The 27,618-nt window shown below is 56.2% G+C and overlaps 1 protein-coding gene across 1 annotated transcript in view; it reads right to left on the bottom strand.

The window, feature by feature from the left end:
* Positions 1-935: 935 nt before the first annotated feature.
* The window catches only part of ZFAT (zinc finger and AT-hook domain containing), a 101,384-nt gene continuing 74,701 nt past the window's right edge, over positions 936-27,618 (bottom strand). Inside the window, exons 12-16 of the mRNA XM_075549227.1 lie at positions 22,159-22,297; positions 12,960-13,078; positions 6,423-6,549; positions 5,305-5,435; positions 936-3,284 (exon numbers count right to left, since the gene is read on the bottom strand). Of these exons, the coding sequence (XP_075405342.1) occupies positions 3,054-3,284; positions 5,305-5,435; positions 6,423-6,549; positions 12,960-13,078; positions 22,159-22,297 (747 nt within the window). The 3' untranslated portion in view covers positions 936-3,053. The remainder of the gene's footprint in view (positions 3,285-5,304; positions 5,436-6,422; positions 6,550-12,959; positions 13,079-22,158; positions 22,298-27,618) is intronic.

Raw genomic sequence — 27,618 nt, 5'->3', positions numbered from 1 at the left:
CTCTGGGGAGACAGGAAGGACAGAATCGGAGCATCTGCAAGGAGAGGGAGGAAGACAGGCTGCCCAGACAAGACTCGGTCCCTGACAACTTGTGTTTCCTCTGTTGACAGTGGTACCTATTGGTCCAGGCGTGAGGATTTTGGTCTTCCTTACATTGGGTCGTCATCCATACTGAAGGCCGCCGTCCTTGATCTTCCTCAGCAGGCGCTTCAAGTCCTCCTCACTTCCAGCAGGCAAACTTGTGTCATCTGCACACTGCAGGGGCTCCTTGCCTGCCCACTGAGCCCCAGCCCTGTGCTCCTGCGGGCATCTGAGCCCCTGCGTGCCCCCCGGGACTACTCGGTCCCTCTGAGCCACACTCTCAGGGGGAGAGCTCCAAGCCTGCTGGGGGGCACGAGGTGTTGCTCTCAGAAAGGTAGAGACACAGCAGGGGCAGAGCTCCCCCCTTCTCCTGGGGGGAAGACCCTGGGGAGCACTGAGCCAGGGTGAAGGTGAGAGGGGGCAGCAGGAGTTTCCATACTGACCGCTGAAGGGACAACAGTCATCAGTGGCCCATGCTTGGTCATTGTCAACTCTCATCCAGGGGCCAGCGCCAAGACCACCCACACACCGTGGAACAAAGCACTGTCTGGCATGTTGGAGTGCAGTCGGATCCATGGGGTTTTCATGGGCTAATCTGGGGCAGCAGACCACCAGGCCTTTCTTCCTCACCTGAGTCTGGAAGTTCTGCTGACACCTGCCCACCCTTTGTGACCCTGCTGGAATCTGGAATATCTATGACAGTGCTTCCAGCATCACAGCAGGACACCAGCCACCACAGGAAGACAGACAGACAGACAGGTGGTGTTCCATACCCAGGAACAGAACCTTCAGAATCATTTGCCTCGAGCAGTGGTTCTCAACCTTCTTAATGCCTCGACCCTTTAATACAGTTCCTCATGTTGTGGTGACCTCAGCCAAAAAATTACAGAGCAGGGATGGTGGAGAAGGGTGTGTGTGTGTGTATGCATACGTACACACATCAACCGCAATTAACGATCCAAGTTGTGGCTGGTGAGCATAGAGCTGCCTCCCCGCCTGCCCAGCCACCAGCACCTGCTCCCCAGCCCTCCCTGCCACTGTGTTCCAGCCAGTCCCTTCTGATCCCTGCCTGGGACCAGTGGCGCTGGTCATGTGCCATTCAGCGCCTGACACGCCTGTGACTGATGTGAACATCCTCTGGCAGCCAGCAGCATGCTTGCACCAGCCAAAATCAAACAGCTCCAGCCCCTGGGTCCCCCATCCATTCTCTCTGGCCCAGCCCTGGATGGGGGGCAAGGAGGGACCTCTGGGATTCAGGCTTGACTGATTGGCTCCTGCTTGGCATACAGCAGCCAATCCAGTGTGATCCCCTGGGACTGGCTTTTACTCATGTCCCTGATGCTGCCTGAAGCCACAATACAGGTTTGAGTGGTAACCACAGTACAGTGCCTATCCTCCTGACCCCAACCCAATTCTGTTTAGCTTGCTCCTTAGCAGACCCTCCCACTCCTTGGGCTTCAGTCCCTGCACTACTTCCTTCAAAGTGGCACTGGCACCCAGTCCCAGCAGCCTTGCAGTCCCCATGGCTCTCCCTGTCCCCAGACCCCAGCTAACCAAGTGGCTGCAGCCCCATGCGCCCCTTCAGTGGGAGCTGCAAATAAAACCCAGGCCATGGGGCAGGCCTGGGAGATGGACATGGTGCTTAGAGTCTCACTGGCCACACACCATGTATGCTGCCCAAGCCATGGGTGCTCGGAAGAAGCACAGCAAGACTGTTTCTTAGAAGCACCCAGCACTCTTCGCAGAGTGGAGCCTGTAAAACGGCATCGTTGTGGGTGCAGTAGAGGGGCGGTGAAAGCGGGGGCCTGTCAGGAGTGGGCACAGGGGCGGTTGCCAAGGGCTCCACTGGACATCACCACGGTGAGGCTGGCGGGGCACGGCACTGTTTGCTCCTGTTGCTCAGGGTCCCTGTTCATCTCAGGTGCCGGGAAGGCGCCTAAGAACATCATCATGGTAAACCCTCGGAATAGAGCCACGTGGCATCCCAGTTGTAGATGAGACTGAGCTTCCCGTAGGTTAAGCGCCCGGCCAGGTGTCCCGGTCCCTGTCAGTGATTCCGACAGAAACATTCACAACTTAGAAAAGTCATTTGCAGGGCTTCTCCCTCCCGTTCAGTTCGTGGTTGTGTGGACGTGGCCAGGCTGTGTCCATTGGAGCACACCGAGGGCTGAAGGCTTGGGCATGGGACCTGCCGGGAACCTGCCCAGGAATCCTTTGCGGGGTTGGGGTTTATGCACCTGTGTAGACTGCACCTGAGGGCAGGGCTCTAGGAAGACACGCCACCGCACCCCAGTGCAGCCAGGCCACCACGCCGACTCCCAAGAGGGACCTCGTGGCTGGGAGCCCATGGGCACCGGATCTGCAGTCAGCCTGGCAGCATGAAGGTTTCCGATTGTCGTTTATTGCCCCCTAGAACACTGTGTTAGGGGCTGCTACCCATCGCAGCTGGGAGCCAGGAGAGGGACTGTAAACTTCACCCCATGTGGTGGGGGTGGGGAGGTGTCAAGGAAACCCCAGGGCTCAAGCGGGGTCAGCACCGCAGGCCTACAGGAGGCCTGTGTGGGGTCCAGCTCCCATCCCTCCGGGCAGTGCTGGTGACAGGGGCGCCTTTACAGCTAGAGAATTCCAAAGGTAGCCGCGCACAGCTGTGAGTGGCACCTCGGTACTGGAGGGGGGGCTCTACAGAAAGCAGGGCCCCTCCCATAAGGCCACTGTCCCCCCCAAGGTGGGCTCCCTTGGGCCAGGCGGTGCACAGGTCTCCAAGCGCAGTCTGCCAGGATGGGGCGGGGCTGGGGGCGCCCAGGGGAAATGCATGGCGGGGCCCTTCCCTGAATCTTGCGAGGATGGTGATACCGATGGGAGGGGGCTAGGGGGTGTTGCTGGGAGCTGAGGGCAGAGGGTCAGGGGTGTGGAGCCGAGCCCCCGCCCTGTGTTCCGAGTGATGCCAGAGGTGGGAAGGGCAGGCCGCCCGCCTAGAGCTGCGGTCCAGGGGTCTCGGCGGGCGTCTCCTCCACATGGGCCACGGCGCCCTGCATGTAGAGGATGAACTCGGAGGCCTCGCCGCCCTGCGTGTACACCGTCACCGTCTCGATGCCCTCCACGTCCTCGGAGGACAGCAGCAGGTGGTGCTCTTCCGCCAGGCTCGGCTGCAGCGTCTCCTGGATCATGACCGTGTGGTTGGCGCTGGGCTCCTCGTTGGTCACCTGGGGGGATGGCAAGAGACAGGTCACGCAGCCCACCTCACAGCCCCCAGCAGGCGCAGTGCTGGCCACCCCAGGCTCCGGCAGCCTTGAAAACGAGCCTGTCACCCCGCCCAAGAGATGGACCAGCAAAGCGCAAGGCAGCCAGCCCCAGGGGCACCCACTCAAGGCGAGGGCAATCCTGGTGGGCTCTGTTAGAAGCAGAGGGGCCTCGGCTGGCAGTGACAGGGGCTGGGTCAGGACACATTCTCAAGAATCCGACATCGTAGGAAGATGGTTATCGTGTCTGGGGAGGGAGAAGACTCCCAGACCACCTCCAGCAACACCGAGGCCTGACCCACGGCCAGGCGCGGGCAGAGCTGACTCAGAGGCCACGGGTTTCCAGTTCCTGTGTTTGATGAGGGAGGGTTCTGTCTGACTGACAGCCCCACCTGCCCTCACGTCTGGTTCTACAAACCAGCGCTCCTTCCTGGGGACCCACGGCCACCATCCCAGGCCCGCCCCAGGCTCCCGTGCACCCAGGGCGGGGAGTTGGGGTGGGAGACACTGATGGCCCCAGGGGGGCAGTGCCTCAAGCCAAGTGCTGGGAGGCACAGGATCCAGAGCTTGATCGGGGAGACCAGGCGCCAGAGGCACCTCTGAATGCATCGGGCTGTGGGAAGCAGCACTGGCTTCTCCTGATCCATACGGTTAATGTTCCCGATCCATATACAGCGGGATCACCCTCCCCCTTGAGCCTGAGCGAGCAGCATCATCTTTTAGCAGGGGCTTAAGAGTGCTCTGCCGGGAGAAGTAACAGGGCTCTCCAGAGAAGGCCACTCCACCCCCACTCCGAGTCCCCTAGTGCTGGAGCTGACACACTTTCAGCTAAAAATTAGGGCCCGAGCTTTGCAGGTATACATGGCCTGAGGGGCCGTACAATTATCGAGTCAGGCCAGAGCTTGGCAGTGGGCTTAAGTTCCTCTGGGGTCAAGGCTGGGCCCTGCCAAGCCTGGTGGGTTGGTGAGGGGAGGAGGCTCCGGTTCAAGCCCCAGTCAGTGCACTCAGGTGTAGGCCTGTGTGCAGCTGTGGGTGGATTAAAGAATGGGGACTGCAGGGACCCTCTGGCCCATACTGCCACACCCGCCACCAACTCTGATCTCCAGTCTCTACCCCCACGTCAGTTCCCCCTCAACATGGCCCCGGAGGGCAGGGTACCACTGTCCCTGTGAGTGTCCAAGACTTAACTGTTTACAGGAGTAGAGAGCCCCTTCTGTCTCCCTAGGAACAGCTGGTGGTTTCGAACTGCCAACCTTGTGGCTCCGAGGCTATGCATTTCCCTGTTGCTGACACAGTGAGTTGCAGCAGCCGGCCAAGGCCATCCTGAGGACAGCAGGGGGAGTGCGCCTACAACATCCTTGCCATTCAGGGGAACTGCCTTTATCCTAACCTGGGTCTGTTTCCTCCTACCTGGTCAGCCAGCCTGCATCCAGTTGATCAGGCGATGATTATTTTTAAAAATACAAAATTTGAAAACAAAACATTGGCATCGAGTGAATCCATGCCGCTCATAGTAACCTTACAGGGCAGAGTGTCTGAGATCCTAACTCTTTACAGAAGCAGAAAGCCTGTCTTTCTCTAGCGGAGCGGCTGGTGGTTTCAAACTGCTGATCTTGCAGGTCACAGCCCAAAGTGGAACCACTACGCCACCCAAAATGCAAAGGCTCTTCAAAGGCCCAGCTGCCTGAGCACACTCCCGCTTCTCTGGACCACCACCGCTCATTCCCAAAGGCTCCCAGACAAACCATTTCTCTCTGGGAGTCTTAACGAAGTTTCCAGATCTGTCTTTGGAAATAAATGACATCTCTTCCCACGCTGCCCCCACCCCGCCCCCACCCCTCCCACACACATATGCATATTACACATATCACTCTGTCCTTGGAGCCGGGATGTGGACCCACAGGGAGCAGGCCCAACCTCCTCCCAGAGCCGGCCTGACACAAGGCCGGGCCTGGCTGCCCAGGGGAGGGCGGAGGATCCTTACCTGCTTCACCACCGTCACTGTCCCCGGAGTCATAGCGACCACGGAGGCCACAGCGGTGGTGTCGTGAGTCTCTGTGCCCAGCTCGATGATCTGCTGCAGAATGTTCACAGCGGTGGGGTCCAGTCGGTCGCCTGCCGGGGAGGAAGCAGACAGGAGGCCACTGAGGTCAGCTCCATCCCTACTTCCCAGAGGGTGGCTGCCAGTCTGGATCAGCTTGAGGGTAGTGGGGGGCTGCTGTCTCCTGGCGCCATCTGCCCTTGTCCGGTGTTTCTGTAGGACCCTCCTGCCCACTCACCCTCTGCCCCACCTCACACCCCCCAAAACAGAGAGCAATCATGGTCTGGCACATCATCAAGAGATGTTTGCTATAGACGATGCCCTGCTCCCTCCACCACCACCCCCAGGCGGGCTGAATGGCTCCTTTACTAACCCTGATCAAACATTTGGAAATCCTGACACTGGACATCAAAATCCCCACTTGGGTTTTCTGAGGAGCTGGGGAGCAGCTGGTCTTGGCCAGGTGGACCTCAGCTGGAGCAGACTGCAGCCATGCCCGGCAGGGAAGCTGGATCCTGGGGCAGTCAGTCCCACCATCTCCAGCTTCTCAAAGACCCCTTGTCACCCCTGCCACTGCCGGGCAGCCCCACCACTCCTTGAGTCTGTGACTCGGGACGAGTGTCCAGGACGCCAAGCCAAACCAAGCTCCCGGCCATGCAGTCGATTTCAACTCATAGCCGCCCTAGAGGAGAGCCCAGACGCCCCTGTGGGTCTCCCGGAGAAGAAAGCCTCTTCTTTCTCCTGAGGAGTGGCTGGGGGCTTTGAACGGCTGATCTGGTGGTTAGCAGCCCAGCACACAACTATGCCCCAGCCAGCTATCCACAATGAAAATCTCCCACCCTCCCTGAGCCGAGAGAGCAGCGAAGACCTGCTGAAGGTGGCAGTGGGCATGCCTGGGTACTCCCGAGACAGAGACCCGGGACCCAGACAATGCTGGGGCCTGGGGCATTCAGCTGGTGGTCACCACACACCCCCACACTTCATGGCCTGTCCTGAGGGATCACAGAGAGGCACTCACTGTGTCTGACGGCCTACTGTCACGGGAAGTCGGGGCCACTCACCACTCTCAGGGGTGTATCTCAGGTCCTGGAGTGCGGCCACGGCTGCCTGCGTCCCCTGAACGTCCTCCTCAGCCTCTGTGATGTGGAGGTACGGGGTGGGCGGCTCCTCAGGAGCCTCGGTTGCTGGCTGAACAAAAACATCTTGTCATCTGAGTCGCCTTCCACCCAGAATCTCAACACGCGCACACAATCGACACATACGAGGCGACTGCCAGGAGTTTGTGAGACGCGGAAATGGGAAAATGATGGAGTTTTCTTTCCCACGAGCTCCTTGAAGCCCCTCCTGTTCTGTGACAGCCATTTACCTGGCATCCCTGGGAATCAGCTGCTCCAATAAGTGTATTTTCCAGAGAGGACTTGTCTCTTGGCAAGTCTGCACCAAGACTCTTAACCACCAGCTTGGGTGGAGAGCTATCTCCTCCAGACCTACCTGAGGGCTGGGCTCTGCGGGGCACAAGGAGAGCTGGGAGAGGCTCAGGGGCCTTGAGGGTGTGCTGCCAAGGGTGCCTTGACCTGCTCCCTTGGGCCCAGCGTTGCCCCTCATCTCCTGGGGCTAGTGGCCACTGGAGGTGGGGGCAAAGCCACGGAGCAGCTGATGGTGCCAAAAGGGAAGGGGAGTGTGGAAAACAACCTCACACCTCCAAGTCTTCTCACCTGGGAGCCTGGTACATGAGAGCTCCGTAACTCTTGGCTGTCTGGTCCACCTCAACTACGAGGCAGTTGTGACAAGCAAAACCACACACGCGCACGCGCACACACCAGAGCTGTGCAAAATCAGTACTCAGAGAGGGTAACAGGAAGACGCTCTGATGGCTCAGTGGTTAAGCACTCAGCTGCTACCTGCAAGGCTGGCGGCTGAACCCACCAGCCATTCACCGGGAGAAGGACCAGGCAGGCAACCTGTGCTCCCGTGAAGATGGCGTACTAGGAAACTCGAAGGTGCAGTTCCACCCTGTCGCGTGGGGTCACCTGAGAACAGCAGTAGCAGCAGCAACAATGGCGAGAGGAGTTAAAACTTTGTACCTCAAGAAGAGAGGTGGATCAATGTCCTCAGACCTAAAGGTCAGTGACCGTCTCTCTCTGGAAGGGACCAGGGGGTGGACGCCAGACTGCAGGGCGGGTGGCGGGAACATCACCAGAGATGCCACCACTGGTGGGGCCAACGTCCCCATGCTCAAACAGTACCGGTACCAAGACGACACTTCAGAAAAAGTGCCACTTCTCATGCACAGGCAAGTGGCCAGGTTCACGCGTCATGTCTGCGGCATGACACATGGCAGACGCCCAAGAAATGCCGGAGGAGTGCAGAGGGAGCAAAAGAAGCATCGTGCCTTTCAGGTACCATGAAGCCAACTCCAGTTGGTCCAAGGCTGACCTTAGCCTGCAAGAGAGCTGGACACGCATTGACTGGGATCTCCTCGCTCGGGGAAAGTCTGTACTAATCAGTCAGGGAAGGGTGGTCCTTGTGCGCTAGGGCTGTTGCCACTGTGGCTGGCCAGCATTGCTGGTGTTTGGCAGTGAGCTCTCACATAATGCAGTCACCACGAGATCTGCTATGGGCAGACAATCAGTTGAGAAGGACTTTCCTCAGGGGTGCTTCCAATATATACACACATGTTCTGGTAAAGCTTGCTTGCTTGTTGATGAATCGAGATTTTACAACTGATGTCATCTGACCTGCAGCTCTTAGGACTTGAGCCAGCAGCCTGCTGATACCAGCAGCAGTCAGCGGTCTGCCACCTCACTGCCCACCTTGGATTCATGCTCCTCTGCAGGCAGCAGCCTGCCATTTGACCCGTCAACCTTAACTTCTCCAGCCCCTGTAGTTATGTGAGTCAGGGGAATCCTGACATCTGATCCACTGACCTAGAAGTTGCCAGTCTCCTCAGGGGTCCTCAAACTGCTGCCCGCCAAGGACATTTATGCAGCCCGCTGGGTGTTTTTGCCACCACTGCCTGTCCTGCTTAGCAGCCGACTCATCCAGTATGCATAGGAATTTGTTCATAATTTTTTAAAACTATAGTCTGGTCCTCCAATGAACTCAGGGACAGTGAACTGGCCCCCTGTTTAAAAGTTTGAAGTCCCCTGCTCTAGAACCATGTGAGCCATTTCTTTTAGAAAAAAAATATGTGTCCACACACATACACATATGTGGACACAAATACATACTCTTTATAAAAGCTTTCCTGATTTTGATTCACATGAGAACCCTGCCTAAGACAGTAGTACTAATTTCCAGGCATTCTTGGGAGCCCAGGGGCAACTAAAGGTGCTGGGAGAGGTGGCATGGTGGTCCACTGGTCACTGACTGTTGGTCGGTTGTCTCCCTTACAGAGAAGAGTACATGGCCTTGGTGTCGACTGTTTTGGTTGGGTTCACAGGTCAACTGTGTCCCTGTCTACTGGAAGATAAACCATCAGAGATGAGGAGCATTACTGCCTACAGTTATAAAGGCACTGCCTGACTGTGGTGGCTACAGAATTTCATGTCAACTTGATAAATATAACATAGGGGTGGAGTCTAGCTTGTCAATCAGGTCACAAGGTAACACCCACCAGGGTGATTCTGGGACCCTCCCCCTTTTCTCCTGGGAGGAGGAACACACTCTCCCCCTGCTTCGCATTCCTGTTGACAAGCCTCATGGAGCTGTACTGAGGAGCCACCAGCACCGAGGTGCCTCCAGCGCCACTGATCCACAGGACTTTCCACCCACAGGCCTGTGATCTCCCTGCACTCGGTGTCATTCAAGTGTTGTGTGAGTCTGAAGAAGAACGTACAGACTGGTGTCAGACATGGGGGCTACTATCAGACTTACGGGCTTGATCTGGGCTGGGCTAGGCTTTTTCTCAATATTCTAATGCTCTTCGATAGACAGGTCTTTCTTATACACACAGGAGTGTCCCCGGATTTGTTTCTCCAGTCCACCCGGTCTAACAGTGACCAGCACAGGAGCCCTGCTGGCATAGCGCCTGGGCGTTGTGCTGCTAACTGCAAGGTCAGCTGTATGAATCTACCAAGTCACCCCAAGGGAGAACGGTGAGGCTGCCTGCTCCCATAGAACCGAGTCTCAGAAACGCACAGGGAGAACTCTGCCTGGCCATATCGGGTCACTGTGAGTCAGAATCACTTCGATGCTAGTTAGAGTTTAAGATTTTAGCATTTGGACCAATACAGGCAGTGTCTACATCAGGGTTTCCCCATCTCTCTTGGAGCAAAAGCAAAAGTAGGCAGTAAGAACGTGAGACATCAGGGGGTCCGTGGCTGCATTCCAGATGTGGATGTGACGTTGACAACATCTTCAGTCATTAGCATACCAGGCGCCATTTGCTGACAGCTTCCTGGGCACCAGGTGCTGACGTTAGCCTTTTACTCATGATCTGCCCCTGCCCATGGGTGACTTTGAGAAAACAAACCCAGAGCCGTGCCAGTGGTAAGTGTTTCCGAATATAAGCACAATAGCCCTGCCACTAGGCAGACCCAGCACACCTCCTCCTCAGGATCGTGCATCGACCACGTACTCTATGTTCTCCACGGATCTCACCTCCCAGCTGCTTAGTCACGCTAATAAAGTCTAAATAAGGTGCACCCGCCAGACTGCTGGCTGTGCTGCACAAGACGCCTCTCGTCCACTGCTTCTCTGCCCATCTCTGACGTCCCCCCTTGTCATTCACTTGTTGGCTGAGGCCACACACCCTGCCCACCAGCCTGGGCTCGGCTGCTATGGGTCCATTCTGCCTGCTTCCCACCCCTCTGTGTTCCCTGTGAGTCAGTGTTCAAGGACAGACGCTCGGTCAGAGTCTGGTTTGCTTTTTGCTGAGAGTGTTTCCTGGCTTCTGTCAGGTACTTCCATTAAAGACACATCTATGTCACTGCCGTTGAGTTGATTCTGCCTCACACAGGCCCCCTAGGACAGGTGGGGACCTGCTCCTGTGGCTTCCAGGACTGTGATTCTTTATGGGAATAGGAAGCCTCATCTTTCTCCCTCCGAGTGGCTGGTGGTTTAGAAAGGCTGACCTTTCAGCTAGCAACCCCACTCAGAGCCCTGATACCCCTGAGCTCCCAGAAGACACAGAGTGAGTGGCTGCTTCTGTGATGTGCTCAGGTAACTGAGGCCCTGCTCTGTCCCTGACATCATAGCTGGCTCTAGCCACATGGCAACACGCACACACAATGGAGGGAAACCCTGCCCATGCCTGCGCCATCCCCGTGACAGTCGCAGACTGGACCACTCTGGTCCTCGGGTTTACAATGGGGCTGATAATGCATGGGAGGATCTCCAGGCCTTTCTTCCTCATCGCATCATTAGCACACTGTAACACGCAGTCTTCCCATCCTGTGCTGTCCGCTGAAGTATGCCTGTGAAGGGCACCCTGTCCTCATCCAGGATCTGCTTGTCCCCAGAATGGTTTGCTTGGGAAAGGTAGTCATTGCTTGATTCCTGACCTTTACTCACCAACTCAGAGCAAAGAGTGGATTGCCTGGCATCCTACAAAGCTGACTAATGAGTTGTTTTTCCCAAATATCATTGTAAATCCGTGGATTGCGACGTGTTTTATGTATCATTGATGCTCCTCACCACCCCCCAATCCAGGTCCCAGGGCAGCACAAACAGTGTCTGACGACTAACCAAAGACGAGCCCAGTGGCACAGTGAGTGAGGGGCTGGGCTGCCAGCCCCACAAGGGCAGCAGTTCACACCCACCAGCAGCTCCTTGGGAGAAAGCTGAGGCTATCTGCTCCCGTAAATACTTACAGTCCCGGGAATCCCATACAAGGCTGCAATGAGTCAGAATCCACTCAGTGGCAATGGGTTTGGCTTGTTTTGTACTGACCGAAAGGTTGAGAGTTCAGATCTGGCCAGCGGCACCGCAGAAGAAAGAGCTGGCGCCCTGTTTCCCATCTTCCCAGCCATGGGAGGTCCTGTGGGCGCAGTCCTGCCCCGAACCACACACACGTGGCTTCCACGAGCTGGAGTGGCCTCCACAGCAATGGGGGCGGGTAAGAGAGTAGATTTTGTTTTTTCAGAACTGTCATGTTTTGGAATGATTCCAGATTTATAGGAAACTTTTAAAGTGTGTTCATTGATTCTCCCAACTTCTCCTAAAGCTAACATCTTAACTACTGGTGAGCCATTACGCAGCACTGAAACAGCTAGCGTAAGTGACAGGCTGCCTACAGGTGCAGCCATGTGTCTCATGGGACCCTTTTCTGTGCCAGGACCTAAGTCAGGACCCCTTGTTGCAGCTGGTCACCACGTGGCTTAGGCTGGGTTCCACAGAGAAGCAAAAACATCTATATGTGTGCAAATGTGTGCATACGTATGTGTGCTTATGTCACATGCAGGTATACATATATATTTGCATGCATCTATATGCCTATATGTACATAGATAAATGAAGGGGCTTCAAAAAGCAATGAAAAAAAAGGTCATTGAATTTTCCCAAGAACTTTCTGAAACCTCCCAGCATATGTGCTTGCATACACGCATGCTCTTGTTAGAGAGAGTTCATGGAAATGGTTGAACAGTTGTGGAGCCTGGCAAGTCTCAAATCATGGGTCAGGGGTCAGGCTGGAGGCTTCTCCTGACTCACACGGCTGTGGTGACCCCAACTGTGCAGCTCAGGCAGCAGGCTGCTGGCTCGGGTCCCATGAGCTGGCGTTCAGATGATGAGCTGGATGCAGGACCCAAGGAGGGAGAGTTTATCCAGAACATGCACGCACACTGGCTGCAGGACACACCCCTGGGGCAACTCACTTTGTATCTGACCACCCAGTGAGGGAGGAGAATTACACAGGGCTAAGAATCCCTGTCTTTCACGACTGTGGTCATTTGAGAAGGTAGGTTGCTGACCTTTCTGTCGCGCCTTCAGAGGCCTTTCGTTCTGTACGAGCGCTCGCTCACCCTTTGCCTTCCGCTGCCAACGCTGTCAGCTGCCTTTGGACCTTGTACAAGTGGTTTCTAATTGTTCACACGGTCCATTTTTTAAATCTTTCCCCTTAATGAACCTGGATTCTTAATTACCATTTGGAAAAACTGTCCACAGTCTTAACTTGTGGATGAACGCCCTCTTACTTTACTCGGGGATAAGCACGGCAGCGCTGCTTGCATCTAGGTTCTGGCTCTGGATATTTGCCTCATGTAGATTACGAGACACAGACCAAACTTTGTCTCTTCTTAGGTTATCTAGCTCCTTTACAGCACTTTATTGAGCCTTTTTGGTGGGAATGAACCGTAAGTCGCAAAACCATACGAGAGCCATCACCACCGAGTCAGTTCCAGCTCAGTGACCAACGTACAAGGTCCCCTTCATCCGGCACTAAGCGGCTGTATGTGACTGGGTCAATTCGACAGTGGACTGCGTGTTTGTCTGACCTGACCACATGGCTTTGGGGATGGAGGTCTCATCACAGGCTTGAATACCCGGGAGGGCTGTCCGCCCGCTGCCATCCTCCCCTGATTTTTCCTAGCGACTCCCCGGGACTGTTCTCCCAAGCCAATGTTTGAAGTGCAGACTGAAGGCCCGCTTTAAAGCATTACCTCCCACATGGGGTCCCCTTCATTCTCCACCAGCTTCAGTGCATGTTTGTTCTTCAAGTGCCTGTTGAACTCCCACTTGGTGCCATACACAAAGCTGCAGACAGGGCACTTCAAACCACCTGGAGACAAAGGCAGAAAATATGTTTGAACCACACACGAGCCCAGGGTTTCCTCCTCCGCCCAGACCCCCTGGTACCAACCACAAAGACACCCAAGGTCATTCTTCTGCCAACCTGAGGCACGCATCCCACACGGGAACCCGCAGCCCTCATGTAGCTGTTCCACACGGGAAGCCAGGGTTTCCTCCTCCAGCCAGACCCTACCAGACCAACCACGCACGCTCCCCCACGAGACCCACTCGGACCCCCTAGAAGCCCAACATTCCCTCCTCCACACAGGTGCCCCAGAACCTTGACATGCGGTCTTTGGTCTCCAACGCTTGGGTTCAGTTCAAGCTTGCTGGGTGACTGGCACCTTGTGCCAACCTAGCTGGGCCAGGCTTCTCAGTGGCCTAGCAGTAAAGGCCTCGTAACAACCCCCCCACACACACACACACACAATGTGACCTAACAGAGTGCAATGAGCTCCGTGCGATCAGCTGAGAGAAGACACCTAGCTCTTCTGAGATTCGGGCAGAAGCAACCCCTGTCTCAAGCCACAGCCCTGTGGGCCTTTCCCTGAGGGTGTGACCTATTCACACATGACCACGTGGAGGGCCCAGTAGCTTCTTGCTGGTCTGAATCCTGCGTGGCCCCTGGTTCTTATGGATTTGAACTAATGGCCTGCCATGCTGCCTGCCAACGCTGGGCGTGCTCAGCAACCCGCCATCTGGCCTGCCAACCTTAGATTCATTGGATCTTGCAGCCACAAGCTCAACTGCCTAACTTTGGATCCATTCATTCGTCCCTGTACCCGCCAGCCTGTGGTCTTCCTGCCTCATCTTCCTGCTTCCTGGTTGGCTTCCTGCCTCCTGGTTCACCCGTTCCTGAAGCTACAAGAATTAGGACAAGTCCCCAGCTTAATACACCTTACCCATGGACTTGGATCGGACTGAACTCATCCATTTCCACATTGTGTGAGACATATTCTTGTAAATTTCTCTCTCTTGATAGCTTAGTGGTTTTGCTTCTCGAGAGAACTGGCACTAAGACAGACGTCCCTTAGCATTTCTGCAGAGTAACAACAGCATGTGTGCTGCACTACAGGGCTGATTTTGTAGTTTCTTTATGGCTAAGTATTTGTATGGACTTTAATATGTGCTTGATATTTTAAGTGCCAGAGAGACTGAAGATGAGAAAGGCAATTCCCTTGGCCGGGTGGATAAATGCCTTGAATCATTCTTTCACTGTTCCCGTTGTTAAGTAACAAATAATTTGGGGCAAAGCACCAACAGCTGAAGCATCAGCAACAATGGTTGCTGTACACAATCTCCTTGGTCCCCAAACCCTTCAGGCTGAGCCCCAGACCTCAGGTTCCGTCACAGTAGATACTAACACACTGGCCCAAACCCCCGCCCCCACCCATGGGTTTCCCAGCAAAGAACAACATAAACAGCAGCTCACATCCTGAAATGCCATTCGTTATTGAAGAGATTCCATTTTGCACATGTTCTCGGAAGTGTTTGGAGGCTTTAATTAAGAGAAAGTAAAACTCCGGGTTAAAATAATAAATTTTAACATGGAAGATTCACACAAAAGGCTGTCTTTCTAAAATATACCAAATCAGGGCTTGAGAAAAGCCACTTTGAGCCGGTGTGTCTTTCCAAGCAAACCCCTGCTTCAGGAGGCCCAGGTTGATCCTAGTGACCAGGTGACCTGCGCCCGGGTCAGGAGGGCCTTCGCCAGCGTCCCCGTCACTATGCTTGTCTGGACGTTACAGGTCTGCAGAGCCGACAGGGGCCCCTCCTCCCTGCACCCTCCCATAGGCATGCTCTCTGTCCCCAACTCAGCTTTATGCTTTCTCTTCCACAACGCAGAGCCACCTTCACTCTCCCCCACCAGTCCCCAGAACCCACAGGCAGCATGCGTTCCACCAGCTGCACCACAGAGCGTCCACACCTCCCCATCCTCACCCTTGGCAAAGCTCGGGAGAGTCCCCCCTTCATCCATGCACCAAGAGGCTGCTTCCTCCAGCTGGGCACAGGTCAGGGGCAGGCCAGGCCACTCCCACCACCACTTCCATGGTGGGGCCAGAGTATGTCCTAGCCCCCTTTCCCCACGCCCAGTGCGCCAGCCCAGGGCTCCTCCACCTGAAACCCATGCCGTGGCTGCTGCTCTCTGGTGATGAGCCAGCCCGCATGCAGGGCAACCTTTCTGGGCCTGAGCCACCGTTCCCATCCTGGGCAAGTACCCTGGCTGTAGTGAAAGGTACCTGGACCACAACCTCCCAGGTCCTGGCCCCTTTGTGCCCACACCAGGCATGAAGCTGTGCATCTTGGTGGAGCGAGATGACCCAGGCGAGACTACCTTCTCTGGACGGGGGCTCCGCGTGGGACAGAGGGGATGACGGACAGCTGTGGCCATTCAGCCCACAGACTCAGGCTTGTCCCCGCAGGGATGTCCACACCGGAGCCCTCCCTCCGACCAACGCATACCTGCCCGGAGCAGATGCCTACGGAGGCTGGTTCTTTCCAGCAGGAGGAGCCCCGAGCTGGGCTGGGCCACATCCTGCCCTGCCATACTCATGACTGCCCAGCGAGCAGGGCTGGTGGGCGCAGCGGAGGGATCTCGCCCCCCCCCCCGCCCCCACCGTATCAGGATCGTCTTGACAAATTAGATAAAAACCAGACATTGCTCAATGGAAACATCCCCCTGATAGTCACGCTGAGTCCAACTCCTGAATCAGCCCCCCACAGTGGGGTCCCTGTGGAGTAGGCGCCTGTAATGGGGGTGCCTTGTCTGTCCAGCCGTGATCTACGCAGCCTGCTTGGCTCCCAGCAAGGCTGTGGTTTGAGGGGCATGGGAACCAAGCAGATCCAGCTTGACAGCAAGTCTGGCGACAGAGGCAGTTTGAGGTTCCAGGAGATTCCATGGGAAAGGTAGAATGTCTATTTTATGAAACACCAGCAGCACCCAGCACCCCTAAAAGCAACAGAAAATGTGCTTGTTCTCGCCTAGAGAATAACCTTCCCTTTCAGCCTTTTCTCACTCCTCACCCATCATCTAGACGTGATGTCTTTTCCTGGGATCATCCTTCCTAAGCCCCTGGCCGCCCTCCCTCTCTCCCGGGGAAGCTGACGGACACGCTGTCCCTGCCAGGCGATGCTGCTGTGAGTGGCAGCAGGGCTCCTGGGCTCGGCTCAGCCCTTCAGAATGAGATGACAGATTCCTTCTCAGACACTCCCTAATGGAAACACATTTCAAGCAGGAAGATTCCTTAGATGATGCTTAAATTAAAATGACTTACGATAATGCCCCACATTAATTATACCCCCGGCCTCCGCCACAGTGGCTTTAATTAAAGAACAACATGGGGAAATAGGTACTCGGGACAGAAATCCAGAGCCACACCTGTTAACTGACATCTCAGCGAAACGACTTTCTCTTTCAGTCCACCCCTCGACACAGGGCAGGTGGACAGAGGGCATCCTGGCTTTACATCCCACTGAACACGGGGAGTGGGGGAGGCACACACCCAATCGGGAGTTCAACCAGGCAAAAGATCCACTTCCAGGAGCAATTTCAAAACTGGGCCGCCTGGGCATCTTTGCGATTCAGGAAATGCAGTACGTCCCAAGGGAGGCACGTCAGGCATGGACGTACAAGGGGCACTCCAATAAAAACCGGAATATTTTTCCTCAAAGCTATGTATTTAAATTGTTTCACAAAACAACCTTATCCCCTTCAAAGTACTCTCCACTACACTTAATACATTTGTCGAATCTGCGTTTCCATTCTTGGAAACATTTTCCAGACTCATCTGTTTGGATGGCTGACAGCACCTCCCGCATTTTGTTTTTTCCTTTACCTCTTCTACATCATCAAATCGCTGTCCTTTCCTGACCCTCTGCATTCGAGGCAACAAAAAGAAGTCACGTGGAGTGAGGTCAGGTGAGTCAGGTGCATGGGTGAGAGAGTGTTTTGCCAAAAACTGGCACACTGAGATGGCTGCGTGAGCAGGTGCATTGTCGTGGTGGCAAAATCAGTCCCCCATCTGCCACAAATCTGTCACACACTGCTGTGCAGTCTTTTCAGAACCTCTAAATAGAAAGCTTGCTCAACAAGTCTAACCTGGTGGAACGAACTCCAAATGCACTATCCCCTCACATCAAAACCACAAATGAGCACTGTCCTGGTCTGTGATTTCACTTGAGCTTTTTTGGGTGAGGTGATAATGGTGTCTTCCACTGACTTGACGGATGTTTGCATTCATGGTCATAAGAATAGCATCATGTCGCATCACCAGAAATGACCCTGGAAAAGTCTCGGTCACTTTGGAGCTGTTCTTTCAAAGCACGGCACGTGTTCACTGGACGCTCTATTTCCTGGTCAGTCAGAACTCAGGGCACAAGTTTCACAGTGACCCTTCTCATTCCGAAATAGTCCATCACAATTCACTAAACTATGATAGTCCAGATAACTTCCCCATCTCTCCGATATTCCGTCGTTGGTCTTCAATACGAGTGCACAAATTTTGTCGACATTTTCGTCTGTTCGGAAAGTTGATGGACGTCCAGAACGAGCTTTGTCATCAATCGACATTTCACCTTTTTGGAAACGAGAAAACCACGCGCACTCTTGTTTTCCCACAGCGCTGTCCTTGTAAGCTGTGTTCAACATCACAACAGTTTCTGCGGCATTTTTCCTGAGCAGGAAACAAATTTCACAGCTGCACACTGTTCTCTTAAATCGGCCATCCCAAAAATCAAGGCTCAAGAGAAACTGCTTTTACGAAAAAGTTCACTGTGACCAGAGAGAACCTTCCCAGGTGAAGCCACTGGGTGCACTGACTCAGAGTGAGTTTCTAGAGATGCCCACCTAGCAGGAAAAAGGTGTACTACAAAAGCTCTGCCCAGAGGAGTTTTTTTTTCTGTTTTATTTTTTGTGTGGGGTGGGGGGGTAGGAGGGGGGTACCCTCGTGTGTACCTCCTCTGTACTTGATGTGACTGAGAACACAATTTCCCTTCCAGGTTGGGACAGGGCTGGGGGTGTGGGAGGGAGGGGTTGGTGTTAGGAGACCCGGTGCTGCTTCCTGTTCCTGTGACTCGGAGCCACTTCCTTAAACTCCTGGGCTGAGTTTTCTGTGAAGGAGAAGCTGCTAATGCCCTAATCTTAGAAAATGCAGAATCATTTTCCCCAGAACACCTGGACCAGAATCCAGAGCTGGGCAGAGAGGCTGAGCAGGGACAGCCCAGCCAGGCGAAGATGAGGAGGACTGCTGGGAATTTATCAAAAGGAGAGGAAACCTCTTGGGCCACCAAACAAGAGGTGTTTCCAGCCCATGACTTAAGCTGGTTCATCACCCCTGACCCTTCCCAGACACTGAACCCGCAGGAGCTTTGAGCTTCCAAGGTGTGGAGCTACGTCAACTCCCAGCCAGCTTCCAGACGGACCCTGTGTACCCACCGGAGACTGAGGGGGCACCAGCCCCTGAGGAACCGTGACAGGAATGCCGTCTCACTTTGCCTATGTATGTGCATGCATAGACACGAAGGAGCTTCAAAAATTCCTGGAAGAATTCCATTTTCTTCCTCTTCTGGTTTTCCATGAGTTTTTTGAAGTCCCCTCACACACACGTGCACGTGCAACTTGATGGCAACAATGTGGGTTTTTCAAACACATCTCGGGAGCCGGACTGCGCCCTGCAAGGCCCGCTGTCCCACAAGGAAAGTCGAGATTGTCTGCTCCAGAACAGACTTGTCGGCTGGAAGCCCCACAGAGGAGTCAGCCCTGTGAGCTGGCACCAGTTGGACAGTGAGCAGGAGCCCTGTTGGAGCCATGGTTAAGCAGCCGGCTCCCCTTAGGTGGCAGCCTGGCAAGTGCGCAGGGGGCGGAGTTTTATTCCTCCCGCAGGGGGACGTGAGTCGGGATGGACTGATGGCAGCAGGGCATTGGGGACACAGACGTCTGAAAGAAGACAACGCAAACGCTCCCCACAACAAACGGTCAAGTAAAACACCAGGACTCAGCCAGGACACTGAGTGATTTCACACCAACAGCAGGTGTGCAAGGGACTCAGACACCCTTAGAAAGGAGGTGCACATGGAGGGTATGCACAAGTTACCCTCAGACCATTTGTAGAGACGGCGAGCAAAGTCTGAAAGCACAGAGAAGGGGTTGGGGCTCATCCGTCAGACCCCCACCCCTTTTCCAACATCCACGGTGTGCAGAGATTTCCTGCCGGTCAGAAGCTGGAGGGTGAGGACATGGGAGCACCCCGCTCACTGTGCGCTCGGTGGCTCGGGCAGGAGGGCAGGCTCATGAACGAATGGATATGGAGGTCTCGGGGGCTTGTTGTTTGGGGGGTGGGGTGGCAAAAGCAGGAGTGAAGGTCCTGAAGGCCAGGGGCTTGGTTTCCCTTGCTGGAACCTCCTCTACCCTCCGTGAGGGCCGAAGGCTGTGTCACCGAGGGACCTGTGTCCCCCGATATGTGGGCAGGCGTGGCTGGGCCCTGGTGCTGAACGATTTGGCGTCTGTGCAGTGTTGTAATAGGGCCGTGTCTGGGGTCACGATGTGATCTGACGGGATCAGTCCATGGGTTGTAAGGGTTGGGGTCGGACGCCACACCCCTAACTCAGGTCCCAGGCCTGATCCGCTGTCAGGGCCATGCCATGGGGTGTTGTACCCCCTGGGTCTCTAACAAGGGCCAAAAGGGGAGAGGGGCTGGCAGGGTAAGTGCTGGTGCAGCCGCGGGATAGGGAAAGTACGGAGCGCTGCCGGGAGGAAAGCACAGCCAGAGCGCCCCCCAGAAGCAAGGATGGTGAGACCCCCCTTGGGGAGACAAGCAAGCTTGGGGAAGCAGAAGAGGTCAGCGGAAAGGGCAAAGGCCTGCAACAAGAAGGACTGCAGAGCGGCTGCAATAATGGGCTCAAACCAGCAGTTGCGAGCATGTGCTGAGCTTCATTCTGGGTCGCTATGAGGTGGGACTGACTGGACAGCACCTACCAGCACGGACCAGAATGCCTCCTGAGGCCTGGGACGCTGTGCCAAGAACCTCCTAGAACCAGGGCGGCTGCGGCCAACACACAGGGGCACCAGGCCCGCAGATGCTGAAAGGAAACAAGAATGTCCCTCCAGAGATGACAGGGAAAGACAGCCTTCATCCTAGAGCCAGCACCGCCTCTGACACTGAGAGAGAACACGTCCGCTTGTGACATTCCTGTTATGGTGGTGACTGCGTCACATCATCAATTCTGACTCGCAGCGACCCTCCAGGGCAGGGCAACTGCCCCTGTGGGTTCCCAGACTGTAACTCTTTGCAGGAGTAGAAAGCCCCATCTGGTGGTTTTGAAATCCTAACCTTGCAGTTAGCAAGCACAACTCGAAATCACTATGCTACCCGGCTCCCACCAGTAAGTGCAGTCAGGTTGGATCCAACTGACAGAGAGCTACACACAAATGAACGAACCCTCTCTGGCCGGAGCCGTGCTCACAGCCCTGTTGTGTGTGCATCCATGGTGGCAGCCACCGTGTCGACCCTCCTCCCGGCGCACTTTCACTGCTCCCTGTGTTTGCGTCCCGCCAACCCCTGGAGTCTTGCCTTTCGCTGAGGAGCTTGGATCTGAAGTAGTCAGATACTTGGCTGCTCCTCAAAAGGTCAGCGGTCTGAAGGAAAGCTCCTCCGGTGGAGGTGTGGCCCCTGCTCCCGTGAAGAGGGTGGCTTCAGAAGACCCTCGGGGCAGGTCTGCTCTGTCCTACAGGCTGGCCAGCGGTCACAAGCAACCCGTTGGCAATGGGCTTGCTTTGGTTTTGACAGTGTGCAGCTTGGATCTCTCCCCTCCGTCCCACCGGTTCTGGATCAGAGCTACCTCCTGAAACGGCTGGCCGCCCACTCATGCTCTGTGCACAGCGACCCTCCACCCCTGCCTCCTTCTGTGGTGGCTGCGCTGAAGGCAACCGTCAGGCACATGAGAGACCATGCCAGGGGAGCACAGCCTGGGGCCAGCAGCGCCCTCCCAGCTGCACCACCACCCAGCACCCACACTGTTGTCCCGGAGGGATGGCTTTAACCTGACTCTGGGCTTCGCTGCTCCTGTTTCTGGACACCTGGTCTGTCGTGTACGGAGCATGCTGACAGCGACCATCAGTCCGTTTGCTGTGCATTCAGATGCAGGTGGTGGTAGCTGAGGCCGGCCAGGCCCCCGCTGCAGCTGAGTCTAAGTCCTCACATGTCTGCGTGCTAAAGCAGGCACCGGCCTCAAGTGGTGACTGGTCCAGGGGGCAGGTAGCAGCCAGGCCACTGGTGGCAGCAATCACGTTTCTCACTCGTGCCAAAGAGCAGCTGTAAATACAACCGCAGCCGGGCCGAGCCCTCTCAAGTGTCCAGCGTGATAACTGACGGAAGGAGTGAGACATTTCCCCAGCAATGAGAGGAGGGGTTTTCAACGGCTCGTCAATTAAACATGCTACATGTGATCTTTCTCTTTCCAGGGTACGTAAGTCATCTGAGTTCATAGGAAATAAGAGAAGATGAGCCAGCACAGCTCGCCCCTCCCTGCGTTTCCCAACACACCAGTCATCACCGCAAAGAAGAGAAAAGCCAGGCAGCTCCGCCGAGTCCCGCCACGGGAGAAGGTATGGCGTGCATCCCTCCTTCCCTCCCTGTGGTCTCACAAGCCCCCTTCAATGGCGAAGGAAAGCCACTGCCCTCTAGATGATTCCCACTCAGAGCTCCACGCCTGGAAACCTGGTGGGGAGCAGGCAGCCTCGCCTTTCTCCTGCAAGGTGGCTGGTGGGTTTGAAATGCTGATCTTGCAGCTAGCAGCCCAAAGGAAAGAAAAGGCTCCTTCTACAGCATGAAGCCAGGAAGGCCAGCCGTGAATGCTGACCGATGCAGACTGGACAGGCAGACAGAGAATGCTGCTGGAGCGGGGTGAGGGGGCGTCACCTGTGCACTGGTCTACTTGAACTTTTGTTTTTGACTTCTGTGTATTTTCCAGGTAGCGAGCTTTAACAGTGAGAGGTCATGAGGGGGCAGGGGAGGACACAACACTCGGCGTGGCCGGGTCAGACCTGTGCAGTCAGGGGCTGGGGGCTCTCACCTTGCTGGACCAGCGCATCAGGCGCAAGCTCGCCGCTGCCCGCATTCCTGTACTCCTCGGTGGGGTGCTTCCTGTTGTAGTGCCGCTTCAGGGAGCCCGAGATGTTGCAGGAGTAGTGGCAGTGGGCACAGCGGAAAGGCTGTAGGGACAGAAAGGGGAGGGGTTAGTGCAGGGCACCCCAGTGAGACCCCCCCCAGAGGAAGACGCCACCCCCCCCCCACAGGTCACTCTCCCAGAGCCTGCACCGGGGCATCTGGTGAGCAGCCAAACAATGCCAGCACTGGGGTGCCCTTTAGGGGGACACTGTGACCTCGGGGATGCTGAGTCCTGCCTTTGCAGCCACCAGCCAGGTGATGGGACCACGGTGTTCCCCGGCAGGCGGCAGCCCTGCTGGGGTGATGCCTACACCCCCACTCTTTCCACATGCCCAGAAGCTGCAGCTTTCATTCCAGGAGGAGGTCCTGGCAGAGAAGTTGGCTCCTGGCCTCTAACCCGAAGGTTGCTGGTTTGAACCCACCCTGTGGACCTACAGCAGAGAGGCCTGGCAACCTGCTGCTGAAGGACAGTTGCTGGAGGCCCTCCCTGTGGGGCACAGTTCCACCTGACACCTGCGAGGCCGAGCGGGCAGCCAGGGCATCTGGGGTTCGAGGAGAGGAGGCACCATGTCTACTCTGGTTTCCTCTCTGGCCACCAGCTCCCTCATGACCTAGTACAGGGGCTCCTCCCACTAGGGGGCTTCCTCCAGTCCCCAGGGGTCATCTCACACAGCTGACGACCCACCTGGGGATGGGGCTCTCCCAGGTGGAGAACAAGCACAGCCCCTTCTGTAAGGAGGCCCTGGAGCCAGGCAGGTGTGTGAGCGACGGAGGTGTCTAGAGCCCGGCAGCTGATGGCGGGGCTGACATGTGTGAGAAAGGCAGGGGACGGCAGGCCACCAGCCACAGAAGGAGGTCCCTGGATATGGGGGCAGTGGGTCTCAGAGTCCGAGCCATCGGGGAAGGCAAATCCATGGGGGTCGGGGGGGAGTCGGAGACAGGAGAAGGGGGTCAGAAATCAGAGGGATCTTCTGGACTGCAGAGGTGGACCTCAGCACAGACAAGGAGCAGGTGCCCTGGCACTGCACACAGCCACTGCGGGACTGGAGCCACAGGGCGTCTGTCCCCGATGCAGAGGAGGGGTTGTGACGGGCTGTTGACAGGCCGTTCCGAGGCAGCAGGGCAGATGCACAAGGATGAGCACTCAGTGCTAACGGCACAGAGAGCCCTGAGGAACGGCGCATGCCCAGCACCAGGGAAGCGGGCCTCCGCCTAAGTAGGCCGCACAGTGCGAGTCGCGACATCTAAGCCGCTCTCTTTCCTGCCTACCAGAAAGGGTTTACGGGGGGTGGGGGGGGGGCGGCTGGGGCTACCCAACCCCAGAGTGTGCCACTGAGCTTTGCCAAGTCCGAAGCAGCTTGGGCCCGCCCTCGGACACCCCGCCTAATGAGTTGGTGCAGAGGCCAGAGGAAGCGCTCCAGGCTGTCCCCCAACACGTCCTCCATGAAGGGAGCAGCCCCACAGACTGTGGCCTGTGTCTGATCCCCGCCCTGGAGCCCAGCATGGAAGAGGACACAGGCACCCCATCTGGGCGGCAGGGACACTGCTCCCCCTCATCATGGGCTCCAGGATGTATCTTCATTTACCCCTTACTGCTGCACTTGGGGGCAGGAGCTGGACAGCAGCACACACCCACTCCACCACCCCTGTGTGGCCGGCGGACCCCTTCGTCAAGCGCAACAGACCCAGTCTCCCCACCGGCACGAGCTCACTGTGCCCAAAGTTCCCATCCGCCTCCCATCTCCCAGAGCCTGGGGGCACTGAAGGGGCACACTGCTCAGGACGGGGTCAGACCACCTGGTTTTTCTCCCGTTGTAGCTTGGGTGAAGCTACAGAGCTCGTTAGGCTGTTGTCCATCCAGCAATCTACAGGTGCTCTGTGAACTTGGCACTGGCTGCCCCCACCCGGACTTCTTCCCTACTCCACCTGGCTCCAGTGCTGCCCAGGGGCGGGAGGGGGGGGGTTCCCTCTAGTCCACTGTTCTGAGAAACACCCTCTGTAGTGTGACCACTCACTTGCCGGATCTGCATGCCATTTGGCTAGAAAGTGAGCCCTGGGGTGGGCTCAGCTACAGGGATGGTGTCTAAGGGTTTGTCTTGTTGGGGTTTCTACTAGAGGACCGCACCATGAAAGGCCCCACCCCAGAACATATAGGCCATAATGTAATACCAGTTGACACACCAACTCGGTTCTATAGGCAGATTTTCATAAAACTGCCCTCTAAACTATTCAGCAACCTGAACTGCCCTGGCGGCACAGTGGAGTCTGTGGCATACAGGTGACATGGTGAGCAGCTAACTGCAAGGTCAGCTCCTCCTTGGCTTCTGTCTAGCTCTGGTGTGGCCTCTCTGAAGTCAGGCAGGCGAGGACACAGGCCTGTATTCTGTCTCCGGGACTCTGGCTGGAGGGCAGGCACCTGTGGGATTCATGCTCATGCTCCCAAGGCTGGGAAATGCCACAGGACCCTCAGAGGAAGCTACTGGCATGCTGCAACTCCCCCTGCGGTGGGCATGGGCTGGGAAGTGGGGTTCTTCTGCCAACACCAGGCAGTCACACCTGAGACTCCTCGCAGTGCTGCCCCCGAGGGAGAGGACTCCCGCTGGAGAGTACTCCATGCCCCTGGGGTTTATTTCTGGAGAAACCAGAGCAGAGGCTTCTCCTAAACCCCACCATCACCCTCCCCGCCCTGCAGCCACAGGGCTTGCCTCACTGAGGGAGTGGCAGAGCCCTCAAGTATTTGGGGAGACCTGGACTCAACTGCAGAGAGGGGTGGCAGCTTCCACACATCTCCTCCCTGGGTGGGCGGCTCAGAGATGAGGTCCAGCAAGCAGACTGGGGGGCAGGTGGGGTGGGTAGGGGCTGCTTCATGAGTCACCACCGGCCCTTTGAGTTGAGTGGAGACGGTATGGTTCTGGGGCCGTGGTACTGCCATGGGTTAAGCGTTGGGCAGCTAACGGCGAGGTCTGTGGGCAGTTTGAATCCATCAGCTGCTCTACAGGAGAAAGGTGGGACAGGGAGCTTCCTAAAAGACCACCAGCCTTGGGGCAGTTCCACGGAGTCCCCCGCAAAGCTCCTGAATTGTGGGTAACGGAGTACGGGGTTCTTGAAAACTTCAGCCACAGTAAGAGGCTGCTAAATGCTGCACAGAGACCAAAGCATATTTCAAAATCAAAGGCACCGTGCATTCGGGCGCCTCCTGGCAGCCCTTGCTCAGGCTGAAAACTTCTTGGGCAAAAAGGGACCTCAAGTAGAAAATATCCCAGCGGCCCTGTGGGGGTGGGGTGGGGGGCACTCACCAGTATTAACAAGTTTCCAGTCCCTAATACAAGCCTCGCCACCGCAGCCTGGTGTGAGCGGGAGGTCAAGCGGCCTGATGGCGGTCATGGTCATGCAGCAAATCAACCCTCTCTGACTGGCCCTGCAGGCAGAGCGCCACTGACCTCGGACCCTGGTGTCACTGACCGCCAAGTCCCACTGCAGATGGGCATGCCTCTGTAGCCATCTCCCAACTAGGAAGAAAGCCTTGGGGGTCAGTCAAGGAAAACCCAGCGGGTCACCATGATTCCACTGCACTTGATGGTGCAGATGGTGCAGGACTGAGCAGGGCCCCATTCATTCTTCCTGGCCTGGGCTCTCTAGCAGCTCAATTAAACATCACTGTAAGTCCAGGACAATGTGCCCATCACTGCGCATGAAGCCTGCAAGATCAGTGATCGCAGCTACCATCACCACACCAAACTCCCTGCCCTTGAGTCAAAGCTGGTTCATAGCGACCCCACCGGGCAAAGCAGAGCTGCCCCTGTGGGTTTCTGAGACTGTAGCTTGGCGGGAGTAGAAAGCCCTGTCTTCCTCCTGCAGGGTATCTGGTGGTTTGGAACTGCTGATCTTGTGGTCACCCAAAGTGTCACCACGAGGCCTCAGGGGTCCTGATCATCACCTGGGGTGAGCTATTGAAATGTGTGACCACATGTAGCATGTATGGTCCTTGGGGTATGTCACACACACCCAAAAGGCCCTTCACAGACAGCAGGTTTCCAGCCCGGCTGTAAGGAGAACCTGGACCAATTGTTTGCCCCTGACTGCTGCTGGACTAGCCTCGTTCTCTAGCCTGAGAGCCCCACCCTGATGGGCAGCCCTGCAGACCAACCTACAGGTAGCCTAAGGATGGACAGACAGGTATGGAAGCCGGACAGTTGGGAGAGAGAAGGCCATGCAGAAGCAGAGAGGGAAACACACGTGTAAGGGGCGGACCCACATCCCAGGCGTCCCGAGAGCCTGGTGATGCAGCAGTTAAGCGCCAGGCTGTGAACCCTCCGATGCTTGCCCACTGTGGTCCACGATCCCCACTCTGCCAGAAGCCCCGTGGCCAAGGTCAAGACCGCCATGCCCACTTCACACCTGGAAAGATCGCCCACCCGCACCAGGTCCCATTATTTTTCTGTTTTTCCCCTATGCCCTCAGGATTTGTTAACAGTTCCCAGGCTGGGTCAGGGTCAGGGTCAGCCAGCCCCATGGGCAGCACTGCACAGTGTGGCATCGTCTCCATCTCTCTGCGCCAGCACAACGCCACCTCTTTGTGAAGTCAGGAGAATGAGTGCGGTGGAACCCGGGGCACCCAGAGTTCAACACAGACCTGCATGGAGGTCATTATCTCATCACAATCAATAAGCGTAAATCAATCCAAGCTAATTGCTCTTGGTGTGGTGCTTAGGAGACTCTCGAGCACGCGCTCACGATTGATCTCTGGGTAATCGCTCCTGCTGTCAAACACGCAACACTTCCCGAGAATACACTGCACGCTGCCAGACAGGCAGGCTCTCATGTCGCATAAAGCCATCCAATCCCCTGCCCCGCTGTCCAGATGTGCCTGCCATGTCTCCGCCCAGTGAGACAGAGGCGCGCGGAGAGGCTATCAGCCAACTGACTTCAGCTGAGACCAGGCAACGAGCAGCCCCGCCCCTCCGTGACTTGGGTGAGGCACACCCTCATCCTCAAAGCAGCACCCTGGTCAATGCTTTCTGTGCACGTACCACTGCCCCGGGAGCCCTGGGGGCATGCTGGTTGCACGCTGGGCTGCTAACCAAGAGGTCAGCAGTTCGGTAGCACCAGCCTCAGGAGAAAGACGGGTCGTTCTATCCCTGTAGAGTTAGTCTCAGGACCTCGCGTAGACAGCTCCACCCTGTGGGTTTCTGAGGCTGTCTCAGAAGCAGGCGGCCACTCCGCTCTCCCCTGGAGCAGTGGGGTGAGCAGCAGGCTAACCCAGGGTCGCCAGGGCCCCTTCCAATAGTGTCCCTTCACGAGGCCGGCTGGGCCAGTTTCACTTGTGCAAGGACAGTCAGTGCCGCACCCCAGGTTGGAGGCTGAG

The sequence above is a fragment of the Tenrec ecaudatus genome, chromosome 5, assembly GCF_050624435.1.
Source record: "Tenrec ecaudatus isolate mTenEca1 chromosome 5, mTenEca1.hap1, whole genome shotgun sequence".
Lineage (NCBI taxonomy): Eukaryota > Metazoa > Chordata > Mammalia > Afrosoricida > Tenrecidae > Tenrec > Tenrec ecaudatus.
This window is presented reverse-complemented; position numbering and strand designations above follow the sequence as displayed.